The sequence below is a fragment of the Mizuhopecten yessoensis genome, unplaced genomic scaffold (genome assembly GCF_002113885.1).
Source record: "Mizuhopecten yessoensis strain PY_sf001 unplaced genomic scaffold, ASM211388v2 scaffold716279, whole genome shotgun sequence".
NCBI lineage: Eukaryota > Metazoa > Mollusca > Bivalvia > Pectinida > Pectinidae > Mizuhopecten > Mizuhopecten yessoensis.
The window spans coordinates 17,955-34,019 of NW_018480037.1; the positions used below are offsets into that span (position 1 = coordinate 17,955).

At 35.0% G+C, this 16,065-nt stretch overlaps 1 protein-coding gene across 1 annotated transcript; it reads left to right on the top strand.

Annotated features, from left to right (window-relative positions):
• Positions 1-911: 911 nt before the first annotated feature.
• On the top strand, positions 912-12,574 carry LOC110442572 (protein dispatched homolog 1-like). The gene is made up of 4 exons (XM_021486244.1): positions 912-1,029; positions 6,551-6,674; positions 6,942-7,164; positions 7,760-12,574. Exons 1-4 carry the CDS (start codon positions 1,025-1,027, stop codon positions 10,720-10,722), a joined length of 3,315 nt encoding a protein of 1,104 aa, XP_021341919.1. The 5' UTR covers positions 912-1,024; the 3' UTR covers positions 10,723-12,574.
• Positions 12,575-16,065: the final 3,491 nt, after the last annotated feature.

The window sequence follows — 16,065 nt, forward strand, 5'->3', positions numbered from 1 at the left end:
AACCTTTGTTCTCTAGTTGTGCATATTTACTTTTGAGACTGATTGGAAAAACAAAATGGTCAAAAGGTGGCCGTCTTGGATTTTGACAGTTACTTTTTTTATATCTATATATTTCTAAGTACTGGAGGGATCTTTCTCAAATTTCATTTGCGTGTTCCCCTTGCCCCTTCTTTAAAACACAATACCCCTGGCCCTAATGACAATTACCTCTCATTGACGGCACGGCTTATTATATCAGAATTACAAACTTTTAGCATTTTGCATATAGAATGCCAATACAATGACATTTGCCATAGTGGCAAAAAAACATGATATGATGAGGTTTAAGATAAAATTGACAAGATTCCCATTAACGTATTTGGTAATAGTACCTGTAAGGAAAATGAACAGCAAAGAAGGTAAAGATCAACTGTTGTAGATCTGATAAAGACCCTTTCATGGTGGGCACCAACATCCTTCTAGGATCTCTTGTCATTTGATAGAATAGAAATAATCAATGTTATTGTTATTAGGGTGGAATACATAACTCAGATTTGAAAATGTGGGAAAAATAATTAACTCTGACGGAAATGTTTGCAGTTCATTATTTTTTCCCAACGTTTTCTCACCAACGTTATCTAATTATATTCCTTTATTATAATACAGATGTTGATTAATTTTTAATTAACGTACATTGATATACCAGTCTATATATGTACCATATGATATATGCTGTACTAGGTTAACATCTCACTAGTACCGCGTATCAGCTTACCACTACAGAACATACAGAGATTCTATTACAGTCCCCAAACGTTCATATTCCAGACTCATCACTCTCTAGATACCACTTTATCACTAGCCTTATAGTGTGGTGATGACGGGGACAGCTTGGATTTGATTGCGTTAACTCACATTGTGGTTTCAGGTATTGTAAGCTGTGGTTCAAGAATGTTACAGAACAAGGAAGGGGTTGTTGACCTCAGTACGGAGGCTGCTTTGACTTGGGGTAGATAGGAATGTGAAAGAGGTCCACAGGAGGACAATGAGGTAAGTAAACTTTCAGAGTTCTATCTAAATTGTTAGCCAGCTGTATACAATATATCTGACAAATTAAAACTATATACAGACATTTTTCTAACGTCAGCATTTTTTTTATAAACGCACTCTTTTTGCTGCCTGTGCTTCTGTTTGCTTTTGACATTTTTGCCTTCTATTTCAAAAGTCACTAATATTGGTGAGCATAATCATAATTATATAGTGAATACAGGAAGTAAGATTCGTGCACAGAGAAATTCTTTGGTGACATTTTCAAACATTTCACCTTATCACTACATGCTTTACCAGATATTTGATCCTTTATCTGTGGTCATACGTTCAAGTATATTACATTCCAGTTAAAGCGAATGGCTTACACTTCCAAAAAGCGAGAAATTTGACTCATAAAAGTTTGCCGTAAGTTGAGCTGGAGAAATTTGAATCATTATAGCTATATCAGATTGTTATACCTTTGTACATTACAGCTATGTGAGGGAACTGTATTTTTATACTTGATAGCTATATAAGAGTGTTGTACCTTTTTACATTACAGCTATGTGAGGGTACTGTATATTTATACTTGATAGCTATATAAGATTGTTATTCCTTTATACATTACAGCTATGTGAGGGTACTGTATATTTATACTTGATAGCTATATCAGATTGTTGTACCTTTGTACATTACAGCTATGTGAGGGCACTGTATATTTATACTTGAAAGCTATATCAGATTCTTATACCTTTATACATTACAGCTATGTGAGGGTACTGTATATTTATACTTGATAGCTGTATCAGATTGTTATACCTTTATACATTACAGCTATGTGAGGGTACTGTATATTTATACTTGATAGCTATATAAGAGTGTTGTACCTTTGTACATTACAGCTATGTGAGGGCACTGTATATTTATACTTGAAAGCTATATCAGATTCTTATACCTTTATACATTACAGCTATGTGAGGGTACTATATATTTATACTTGAAAGCTATATAAGATTTTTACACCTTTGTACGTTACAGCTATGTGAGGGTACTGTATATTTATACTTGGTAACTATATAAGATTGTTATAACTTTATACATTACAGCTATGTGAGGGTATTGTATATTTATACTTGATAGCTATATAAGAGTGTTGTACCTTTGTACATTACAGCTATGTGTGGGTACTGTATATTTATACTTGATAGCTATCTCAGATTGTTATACCTTTATACATTACACCTATGTGATGGTACTGTAGATTTATACTTGATAGCTATATAAGAGTGTTATACCTTTATACATTACAGCTATGTGAGAGTACTGTATATTTATACTTGGTAACTATATAAGATTGTTTTACCTTCATACATTACAGCTATGTGAGGGTACTGGATATTTATAATTGATAGCTATATAATATAAGATTGTTATACCTTTATACATTACAGCTATGTGAGAGTACTGTATATTTATACTTGGTAACTATATAAGATTGTTATAACTTTATACATTACAGCTATGTGAGGGTACTATATATTTATACTTGAAAGCTATATAAGATTTTTACACCTTTGTACATTACAGCTATGATTGTTATACCTTTATACATTACAGCTATGTGAGGGTATTGTATATTTATACTTGATAGCTATATAAGATTGTTGTACCTTTGTACATTACAGCTATGTGAGGCTACTGTATATTTATACTTGATAGCTATCTCAGATTGTTATACCTTTATACATTACAGCTATGTGAGAGTACTGTATATTTATACTTGGTAACTATATAAGATTGTTATACCTTTGTACGTTACAGCTATGTGAGGGTACTGTATATTTATACTTGATAACTATATCAGATTGTTGTACCTTTGTACATTACAGCTATGTGTGGGTACTGTATATTTATACTTGATAGCTATATCAGATGGATGTACCTTTGTACATTACAGCTATGCGAGGGCACTGTATATTTATACTTGATAGCTATATCTGATGGATGTACCTTTGTACATTACAGCTATGCGAGGGCACTGTATATTTATACTTGATAGCTATATCTGATGGATGTACCTTTGTACATTACAGCTATGCGAGGGCACTGTATATTTATACTTGATAGCGGTACTGTATATTTATACTTGATAGCTATATAAGATTGTTATACCTGTATACATTACAGCTATATGAGTGTACTGTATGTTTATACTTGGTAACTATATAAGATTGTTATAACTTTATACATTACAGCTATGTGAGGGTACTATATATTTATACTTGATAGCTATATAAGATTGTTATTCCTTTATACATTACAGCTATGTGAGGGAACTGTATATTTATACTTGGTAACTATATAAGATTGTTTTACCTTCATACATTACAGCTATGTGAGGGTACTGTATCTTTATACTTGATAGCTATATAAGATTGTTATACCTTTTTACATTACACCTATGTGATGGTACTGTATATTTATACTTGATAGCTATATCTGATGGATGTACCTTTGTACATTACAGCTATGTGAGGATACATTACAGCTATGTGAGGGTACTGTATATTTATACTTGATAGCTATATCAGATGGATGTACCTTTGTACATTACAGCTATGTGAGGGCACTGTATATTTATACTTGATAGCTATATCAGATTCTTATACCTTTGTACATTACAGCTATGTGTGGGTACTGTATATTTATACTTGATAGCTATATAAGATTGTTATACCTTTATACATTACAGCTATGTGAGGGTACTGTATATTTATACTTGATAGCTATATAAGGTTGTGGTAACCTTTATACATTACAGCTATGTGAGGGTACTTTATATTTATACTTGATAGCTGTATCAGATTGTTATACCTTTATACATTACACCTATGTGATGGTACTGTATATTTATACTTGATAGCTATATAAGAGTGTTATACCTTTATACATTACAGCTATGTGAGGGTACTGGATATTTATAATTGATAGCTATATAAGATTGTTATACCTTTGTACATTACACCTATGTGATGGTACTGTATATTTATACTTGGTAAGTATATAAGATTTTTATACCTTTGTACATTACAGCTATGTGAGGGTAGTGTATATTTATACTTGATAGTGATAGCTATATCAGATTGTTGTTCCTTTGTACATTACAGCTATGTAAGGGTACTGTATATTTATACTTGGAAACTATATAAGATTGTTGTACTTTTGTACTTTACAGCTATGTGAGGGTACTATATATTTATACTTGAACGCTATATAAGATTTTTACACCCTTGTACATTACAGCTATGTGAGTGTACTGTATATTTATACTTGATATCTATATAAGAGTGTTATACTTTATCCAATTACAGCTATGTGAGGGTACTGTATATTTATACTTGATAGCTATATAAGAGTGTTATACTTTATCCAATTACAGCTATGTGAGGGTACTATATATTTATACTTGAAAGCTATATAAGATTTTTACACCTTTGTACATTACAGCTATGTGAGGGTACTGTATATTTAAACTTGATAGCTATATAAGATTGTTGTACCTTTGTTCATTACCTTTGTACATTACAGCTATGTGAGGGCACTGTATATTTATACTTGATAGCTATATCAGATTGTTGTACCTTTGTACATTACAGCTATGTAAGGGTACTGTATATTTATACTTGATAGCTATATCAGATTGTTGTACCTTTGTACATTACAGCTATGTGAGGGCACTGTATATTTATACTTGATAGCTATATCAGATTCTTATACCTTTATACATTACAGCTATGTGAGGGAACTGTATATTTATACTTGATAGCTATATAAGAGTGTTATACTTTATCCAATTACAGCTATTTGTTATACCTTTATACATTACAGCTATGTGAGGGTACTGGATATTTATAATTGATAGCTATATAAGTATACTTGATAGCTATATAAGATTGTTGTACCTTTGTTCATTACCTTTGTACATTACAGCTATGTGAGGGTACTGTATATTTATACTTGGTAACTATATAAGATTGTTATACCTTTGTACATTACAGCTATGTGAGGGCACTGTATATTTATACTTGATAGCTATATCAGATTCTTATACCTTTATACATTACAGCTATGTGAGGGTACTTTATATTTATACTTGGTAGCTGTATCAGATTGTTATTCCTTTATACATTACACCTATGTGATGGTACTGTATATTTATACTTGGGTACTGTATATTTATACTTGATAGCTATATCAGATTGTTGTACCTTTGTACATTACAGCTATGTAAGGGTACTGTATATTTATACTTGATAGCTATATAAGAGTGTTATACCTTTATACATTACAGCTATGTGAGGGAACTGTATATTTATACTTGATAGCTATATAAGAGTGTTGTACCTTTGTACATTACATATAAGAGTGTTATACTTTATCCAATTACAGCTATGTGAGGGTACTATATATTTATACTTGATAGCTATATAAGATTGTTATACCTTTATACATTACAGCTATGTGAGATTAATGTATATTCATACTTGGTAACTATATAAGATTGTTATACCTTTATACCTTTATACATTACAGCTATGTGAGGGTACTGTATATTTATACCTGATAGCTATATAAGAGTGTTGTACCTTTGTACATTACAGCTATGTGAGGGCACTGTATATTTATACTTGATAGCTATATCAGATGGATGTACCTTTGTACATTACAGCTATGTGAGGGCACTGTATATTTATACTTGATAGCTATATCAGATTGTTATACCTTTATACATTACAGCTATGTGAGGGTACTGTATATTTATACTTGATAGCCAAATAAGATTGTTATACCTTTATACATTACAGCAATGTGAGGGTAGTGTATATTTATACTTGGTAACTATATAAGGTTGTTATACCTTTATACATTAAAGCTATGTGAGGGTAGTGTATATTTATACTTGATAGCTATATAAGGTTGTTGTACCTTTGTATATTACAGCTATGTGAGGGTACTTTATATTAATACTTGATAGCTATATAAGGTTGTTGTACCTTTGTACATTACAGCTATGTGAGGGTACTGTATATTTATACTTGGAAACTATATAAGATTGTTGTACTTTTGTACTTTACAGCTATGTGAGGGTACTGTATATTTATACTTGATAGCTATATCAGATTGTTGTTCCTTTGTACATTACAGTTATGTGAGGGTACTGTATAGTTATACTTGATAGCTATATAAGATTGTTGTACCTTTGTACATTACAGCTATGTGAGACTGTATATTTATACTTGATAGCTATATAAGAGTGTTATCCCTTTATACATTACAGCTATGTGAGGGTACTGTATACTTATACTTGGTAACTATATAAGAGTGTTGTACCTTTGTACTTTACAGCTATTTGAGGGTACTGTATACTTATACTTGGTAACTATATAAGAGTGTTGTACCTTTGTACATTACAGCTATTTGAGGGTACTGTATACTTATACTTGGTAACTAAATAAGAGTGTTGTACCTTTGTACATTACAGCTATGTGAGGGTACTGGCCCACTTCCCCTATGTGGTACTCCTGGCAGTGTTTGTTGTGGTGGCCACATGCCTCATACTGTCCACTACAGTCATACAGCTCCCAGACTTTGGAGACCCTATGGCAGTAAGTATAATTATAGTATAATAAGTATAACAAGTTCTTAGTTAATTTAAAGAGTTCAGAGCTTATGGTTGTTGTTGACAATGTACATGACTTTAAACAAAGATTATTTACATATATTTATGTTTATATTGCACATGTGCTCTATATAATGACCTCAATATAGGTTGTGGTACTCATACTAGTTAGTGGGCACTATGTTCAGCAATTCACTTAGAGATGCTGAGCTGACCTGTCCACATCTCACACTCACACTTGGTACATTTGCAGGGGTTTGAGCCCCGTGGTACAGATCTAGGACAGCGACTGGCTACCTACCATAATGTCATGTACAACGTAGACAACAAACTCAGCCTGCTGCCATTTGGAGCCGAATTTAAGGACCAGATTGAGGACCAGCTCACAGACAATGCGGACAATGACACAGAGTACTGGGACGAGCAAGGATATGTCAAACGCAGCACAAGAAGAACTGCTCTTTGCAACCTCCCAGGTAACTTCAACTACAGGTAGACATAATGTCCGAGGTGATACCTTGTACAGATAACATAACCTAGGCCTGTAACAACAAGTATATTGAGAAGATACATAGAGGAAACTGAAGCATACATACAGGTAACTGATACAGATACAGGTAGATACATACAGGTAACTGATACATGTACAGGTAGATACATACAGGTAATGCATACATGTAGATACATACAGGTAACTGATATATATACAGGTAGACACATACAGGTAACTGATATATGTACAGGTAGATACATACAGGTAACTGGTGCATGTACAGGTAGATACATACTGGTAATTCATACATGGACAGGTAGAAACATACAGGTAACTAATGCATGTACAGGTTATACATATACAGGTAGATACATACAGGTAACTGGTGCATGTACAGATAGGTACATACAGGTAATTACATAACTGATGCATATACATGTAAACACATACAGGTAACTGATACATGTATAGAATGTCTTAGTCTTTCCGGTGCCTGTAGTTGAATTTTACTTTGGCTCTACTTTCATTTGTAGATAACATTTAAGCTGCATATTGACATTTTTGTTTCTACGTTTCAGACAAAGACTACCGAGGGTTGGCAAGAATTGTGTTCAAGAGTAAAGATAGCAGTAACCTGTTCACTGCAGACAAGATCAGGCACATGTGTCGTGTGGAAGAGGAGCGCATTCACACACATCCCACATACCCAGGTATGTGTTTGCGAGCCAATGATGAGAGCTGTTGCCGAAGCTGGTCTTTGGGCAACTTCATTGCATTCCTGACAGGCCACGAGAATTGCTCGGAGATAAGAGAGGAAGATGTGAGTAGGGTAGGACGTTTGTTGCAGAGTTGTGCTCCCTTCTATCACAATTATACCCTTAAACACAACTGTGACACACTAACCCGTGGGGCCAAACGCTACATCTGCCACGACATGCCAAAGAAGTGTATGCGACTCAACACTGTCTACGACATATTCCACTACATAGCAGACATTGAATTCCTGCAGACTAACAACAAGGTGTCGTGGCCCGTGTTGAGATGGGCAGTGACTTTTCTACCTGTGTATGCTAACGAGAACACTGTGGAGCTATATAAGCACATGGAGGAGTGGACAGAATCTCTGGAGGAAGTTCAGATTGTGGGGGTCAACTTTGGCATCAAGTATTTGCTGTTTAGTGAGTACCTGTGGTCAGACACAGTGTGGCTTATGTCAGCTGGCTGTGTTATCTTCCTCATCATCTGGCTGTATTGTGCATCACTGTTCATCACTATCATGACCTTTCTGATGATGTTTTGGTCCCTGGAACTTGCCTACTTCCTCTACATGCTTGTGTTTGAGATCAAATTCTTTCCCTATATGAACCTGGTCACTGTAATTATTGTGATCGCGATTGGTGCTGATGATGTCTTTATATATAGCAAGGTGTGGCACCTGGCAAAGTCAGAACCAAACAATGGGACACTGGAGAAAATTGTGTCCAACACGCTCAAGCACGCCACTTTGTCAATGTTCGTGACAAGTTTTACAACCGCAGCAGCTCTATTTACTACCACTATAAGCTCCATCACGGCCATCAAATGTTTCAGTATCTATGCTGGTCTGACTGTTGTCTGCAACTTTGTGTTGGTGGTGACATGGTTACCTGCTTCCATCATCATTCACGACAAGTGGTGTAACTGTGAGGCTTGGTATAACCCCGAGTTCCTCACCACCAAAGGAGTCTGCTACTACCTGTGTAAAATTCCTTATAAGGTACATAATCAGTTCTCTGATTGGTCAAAGATACTTTTTGAGAAAGTAATACCATTTATTATGATAAAATTACGAATCCTTTGGATTGTTTTATTAGGAGGAGTAGGAATCGGTGGTGTTGTTGTGATATTTTTCTACCCAAAATTAAAACTGCCCTCTTCTGAAAAATTCCAAGTATTTTCTTCTGATCATCTGTTTGAACGTTACGATTTTGTGCTGAACAATGAATTTTGGTTTGAAAGAGAACACACACAGCACAGATCACTGTTGCCCTTGACGATGGTGTGGGGGGTCCACCCCATAGACAATGGTAACTGGCTGGATCCTTTCAACAAAGGAGACCTTAAGTTTGATTACAGTTTTAATCCTACAACTGTTTCTGCACAAAAATGGTTTTTGAATTTTTGTAAGAAGATACGACAGACAGATTTTTACTTTGATTTACCTGGCTTCCAGTTTACAAACTGTATGTTTGAGGACTTCCAGGGCCTGATGAAGAGGCCCTGTATTGATTACATGCAGGGTATAGATCACAGTCCCTGTTGTAATGCGACAGATAGCCAGCCCCTGTCTTCCGCAGCCATGATCCAGTGTCTGACAGAGTACATTCCAGCTCTCAGGACGACTCCCGGTGTCCGCTACAATTTCTTCACCCCAGGCCTCAGATTTTACAACGGTAGAATATGTGCCTTCATTATACAGTTCTTGAGTAACGAAACTTTTTCATTTGCTTATGACAAAATTAATGTTTTTTATAAAAAAGTCAATAGTTGGGTCACACAGGAGCTATCGACAGCCCCAACTGAAATAAAGAATGGCTGGTTCATCAGTGACTTTGAGTTTTATGACCTTCAGAACAGTCTACTGCAGGAGACCCCATTAGCATTTGGTGTGTCGCTGGCTGTGGTGTCTGTTGTAGCATTCCTGACGACCTTGAACTTGTTGATAAGTTTCTTGGCAATTTTGAGTATTGCATTTGTAATGTTTACTACTGTGGCAGCTCTAGTGCTGCTGGGCTGGGATCTCAACATTCTGGAGTCTGTAGTGGTCACGGTGGCCATCGGAATGTCCATAGATTACACACTCCATTACGGCGTGTCCTACCAACTGTGCCCTGACTTTGACAGACAGACACGAGTTTCCACCTCTGTAGCCAGGCTTGGAAATGTTATCTCCATGGCGGCTTTGACCACGTTCCTGGCGGGAGCCATGATGATGCCGTCCACAGTGCTTGTGTACCAGAAGTTTGGTATCTTCCTGATGCTGATCATTTCTATCAGTTGGACCTACTCCACTTTTTTTTTCCAGGCCCTGCTATGTGTGTGTGGACCTACGAAAGGTTTCACTCAATTACACTGGCCATCCAGTGAGTGTTGCTCAAACTCTGTCCCGGACCGGCGAGACAAAACTCGCTACTCCACCTCAGAGTCCACCATGTCTACTTCCAGCAGCTATCATCACACAACGAGTACCGGTAGTGAGAGTCACGAGATGGAGCCACTCACGGACGACTACAAGCACCGTCACACCAGTCGCTCACGTCCAAGCTACAGTCGCGCACTGGTGCACACTGATTATAGCCCAGAGCCTCCGCGACGTGGCAGTCATGTTCGTTTCTCCATTGATAGTGTCGACAAATCAGTGTCTGTGTTTGACCCTGAAGATGAGATATCTCATGCACAACGCTGTCGGTCGAGAGCAGAGTCTGAGGTCTTTTTTGAAGACGAAGAAATAGAATCTCAAACAAATGACAGAAATGATAAAAATAAAGACTCAGGATCTTGACACTGATTATATAACCATATAGCACACATCGATGTGTGACTTACCTCAATCTGTTCCAATACCAAACTTAGAATCTCAGGTCTCACTGCATACCGCTACTCCATTGTATCAGCATTATATATCACAAATATATAAATATATATTTAAATCTTTTCTGAAAACTTGTCAGATAATTGGACATATATAAAAAAAAAATCTATTTATCAAAAATTCTTGTGGTAGTGTGTAGATCCAAGTGATACGTCTTCCATTGATATGTGCTCAAACCGGACATGCTACGAGGTCTGTTGTGGTAGGGGCAATATTTTACCGGTGATAAGACTAGGACACATTATAAAGGGGCATTCATGAGCACATAGGGAGGGTTGTTTAAAAAAGGGGGTCACATGAAGATGTGGGGGCATGTCTAGAAAAGGGATCACATAGTATGGAAGGCACACATGTGCAGGGGGAGGGAGGATCCATGAATGGGTGGGCGGTGTCTTGGAAAGGCATATGAGCCTGGAGGAGGGGGGCTTAGAAAAGAGATCACTTGAGAGTGTGGGGACCTAAGAAAGGGGATCATATGAGTGTGATCAGCCTCAGAATACAGACCACATGACTGAAGCCTAAGAAAGGAGATCACATGACTGTGAGGGGCCTAAAAATGAGATCACATGACTGTGGGGCCTTAGAAAGGGTATCACATGACTGAGGGGCCTTAGAAAGGAGATCACATGACTGTGAGGGACCTAAAAATTAGATCACATGACTGAAAGGGGCTTAGAAAGGAGATCACATGACTGTGAGGGGCTTAGAAAGGGGATCACCTGAACCTTGGTACTGCTTATCCCTGAAATTACCCTTAGTTATTGAAAGTGTTTTATAAGAAATTACAAGTTGTTTTAAAAACCTTTTCAACAGGGGTGGGCTTATAAGTGAACCTAGGCTTAGCGCTGGTAAAATATGGTAATTTAGTGTTTTATATTTCTCATTCCAGATGTACATACATCCTATTTAAATATTTTACAACTTTTATGATGAACTGTATACAGATAAATCTTCAAAGACCGTCATCATTTTATTATATGTTATGAAGCTTGTGTCGAGTGATGGATATGATATTTTTGTAGCATCCATTGTGATTTATATATATATATGGTACAGTGATTTAAATGTATCTCTTTGAGTATTCTCCATATCAATAAATAATAGTCCAGTAAAAAATATACTTAATACAAAGTAATTGCTCCAGCACATTCTTTTTTAAATTAAAATATACATGTAAGATATTACCACTGCAGAGTTTTATAAAGAAAAAGGGAAAATTAGGTAAAAGGAAAAAATAGGTAATTAGTTTCCTGCTTTTTTATAATCAGTCATGCTTAATAGGGGCTGCTCAAAAAAAAGAAAACAAGCATGTGTTATATTTTAATATATAAGAATCCATGACACAATAACAGGACACTCTCTGTAACTGAAGCATTTCCTGGAGAAATCATTCTGTTCACATCAACCAAACATTGTGTAAAGTACCCTGAGGGCCTACGTCTGCTGTTTACTGTGGGCTAGATGTCACTGAGTGTCATACCATTGTTGTCAGATCTAATTAGTACTCTAAAAGTCTATAGAGTCACAAAAGTATTTCGGTAAACATTAAAAGGAAATTTTGATGATTACTTAGATCTATGTGTTCTTCAATATTTAAGTCAAACTGATTTATTGTAAAAAGTTTTCATATTGAGCAAAAAATAAGAACACTTAAATGGATGTGTAAACAATGACCAAAAAAACCTTGATTTTGACACACATTGATATACGTATAGACACAATGATATACATATTGACACAATGATATACATATTGACACACAATGATATACACATTGACACACAATGATATACAAATTGACACAATGATATACGTATTGACACACAATGATATACACATTGACACAATGATATACATATTGACACACAATGATATACATATTGACACAATGATATACATATTGACACACAATGATATACACACTGACACAATGATATACATATTGACACACAATGATATACACATTGACACAATGATATACATATTGACACACAATGATATACATATTGACACAATGATATACATATTGACACACAATGATATACACACTGACACAATGATATACATATTGACACACAATGATATACACATTGACACAATGATATACATATTGACACACAATGATATACATATTGACACAATGATATACATATTGACACACAATGATATACACATTGACACAATGATATACATATTGACACACAATGATATACATATTGACACAATGATATACATATTGACACACAATGATATACACATTGACACAATGATATACATATTGACACACAATGATATACATATTGACACAATGATATATGTATTGACACAATGATATACATATTGACACACAATGATATACATATTGACACAATGATATACATATTGACACACAATGATATACACATTGACACAATGATATACATATTGACACACAATAATATACACACAAACTCCAGCGATACTTTTTGACCTGTCAGTAAGATAATTAAACACACACAAACTCCAGTGATGTCTTTGACCTGTCAGTGAGATAATCAAACACACACAAACTCCAGCAATACTTAGTGACCTGTCAGTAAGATTATTTCAGTAACAATAAGAAATTGTGTGAATTTCACGGATATCTTTTGACCAATCAATACGCTTATTTCAGTAACATTCTGTACAAGGCATTCCTGTATGCAAGTTTGTTCAAAGAAAGGTGCTGACCCTCCAGGGTGTATAATAGTATTTAATGATTTTCTTTTAAATTACAAACAGTATGCGCATACAATAGTGCCAAGTATTATGTTTGTCTCCTTTGATAATTATAAACTATATAGTATATTTGTACCAGATGACTCTGTTGTAACATATTTCTGTGCTTCAAGTTTGTTGTTCTTATTTTTGCAATGTGCTATATTGTGATATTCGTACAAATTTATGTCTTTTTTTTTCGCCATAAATCTTTATAAGTGTTTACAAGATTCGTAGTAAATCTATCATATGTTATTTTTAACTTTGAATGTTTATTAATTTAAATGTGAGTCTTAATAGCTATTTGATGGAATATGCTTTCAATGAGATTAATGTTGGGAATCGTCTTATAAACAAGACATACTCCAAAGAAAATTTATGTAAGAAAGTTCATGAGTTTGTAGTACTTATTTAATAAAAATACTGACATTAATATTTTTTGTTAAATATATAAAATTGAAAAAGGATGCTGATAAATGAATCTCTATCAGTTCCTCCTGTAATTGTCTTAATTAATTTATGTCATAGATAACAAGAAATAATATATAGATTTTTATAACTGAAACTGATTGTTAATGAAATAGAAACCTCGTTTAAATTTGTGTTCTAATATAAGTAATGGGGGCTTCGTAAGGCCAAACCTAAAAAATATTACGTTCCCCTCTGTTATATTTCCTGAAAGGTCGAATGAGATTATATGTATGCCATGTCACAAGTTCTGTTGTCTCTCAACCTTTGGATCCTTCTGAGCCAAGATAATGCTGATCTTCATTTAGGGAGTAATCAGTATTTGTGATTTGTTTATTCAGAGGTCTTGTGGAGTAACAAGGGGTACTTAGCATTACAGCTGACTGTATTTTAAGTGTGGAATACAGAGTTAGTAAGATAGATTTAAATGGGTGGACCATGATAAAGGGCTGGAATGAGAACAACTTGGGAAGTATTGATGTTGTGAAATAATTATAAAAATATTTAACAAGATCTTTGGAGCGTCGGATGAAGTTTGTGTAAACTAAGGCCACTGGAAAAGTTAAAGGGGAATCATTAAGGCATAGAAATTTAGTGTGCCAGAAAATCACAATAAAGCTGTGTTTTTAAAATCTTCAGAAATATGAATTATATTTTATATAACAGTTTCTACACTGCACTGTTGTTTCACCTTTGTCTGCATTGTTATCCTAGTGAAGAAAAAAGAAAAAAACGTTTTCTGTCAGGATTCACTTGCAGGACTGAAATCAATAAGTATCTGTCTTTCCAGAGAGTTGAGTGAAATATCAGTCTGAGTGAGACAGGCTTATTTGATTAAATGTTTTCTTCACAAAAGTTGGGGCAAAAACATTTATTTTGTTGTCAAAGTTACCAACCTGACTGGCTGGATGTTGAACAGCTCTCCTGGCCAAAAGGATCATGGTGAGCTAATGCAATGGTGCAGCGTGTGTTGCCTGTATACCATCAACACTTCACAATTTTCTTCTTCAGAATCATAAGGACTATAGTCATAAATTTTGGTATATAACTTTAAATAAAGGACCTTGACCCACCTGAAGGTCATGCATTAAAATCTTTACCAAAAACATAATAATAACAGGTATACAATATATAACACCTGGCCAAGTGTCATGTTGTACATTATTAATTAACACAGATAGGAATAATAACAGGTATACAATATATAACCCCTGCCATAGTGTCATGTTATACATTATCAATTAACACAGATATGAATGATAACAGGTTCATAACACCTGATATAATGCCATGTTTTAAAGTATCGATTAATACAGGTATGAATTATAACAGGTACATTACACCTGACTTATAACAGACAGGTATATAACACCTGACCAAGTGTCATGCTATACACAATCAATTAATAATGATAGATGTAATAACTGTTATTTAAACCTTGACTAGCTAATATTGTTATATATATTGATTGGGTTGATTTTTTTCCAATCATATTAAGTTATGTTTTTACAAATTTGCTAAACTGTATAGAATTATTATGAATACTGCAATAAAGATATGTTTTCTCTCTGCCAAAAAAATAGCAGTTTATTTTTTTTTACTCACTTACAATGGAGGCATAAAGGTATAACTTTGTAAAATATTACTGTAGGTGCCGTCTATATAAAGATTTTTAGATATACAGTAGATTTTACTAAATCAACAAATGTTTAAGTGTATAATGCTGTTATTAGCTCACCTGGCTCTAAGGGCGAAATGAACTATTGTGATCCATTGCTGTCTGTCCTAAGTCCTTTGTCACCTGGCTCTAAGGGCGAAGTGAACTATTGTGATCCATTGCTGTCTGTCCTAGGTCCTTTGTCACCTGGCTCTAAGGGTGAAGTGAACTATTGTGATCCATTGCTGTCTGTCCTTGGTCCTTTCTCACCTGGCTCTAAGGGTTAAGTGAACTATTGTGATCCATTGCTGTCTGTCCTAGGTCCTTTGTCACCTGGCTCTAAGGGTGAAGTGAACTTTTGTGATCCATTGCTGTCTGTCCTAGGTCCTTTG

What these genes read in the sequence shown, in the direction of transcription:
- LOC110442572 (XM_021486244.1), top strand. An exon ending in ACTTTGGAGACCCTATGGCA is followed by an intron (nt 6,675 to 6,941) that starts GTAAGTATAATT and finishes GTACATTTGCAG; the next exon opens with GGGTTTGAGCCCCGTGGTAC. An exon ending in TGCTCTTTGCAACCTCCCAG is followed by an intron (nt 7,165 to 7,759) that starts GTAACTTCAACT and finishes TCTACGTTTCAG; the next exon opens with ACAAAGACTACCGAGGGTTG.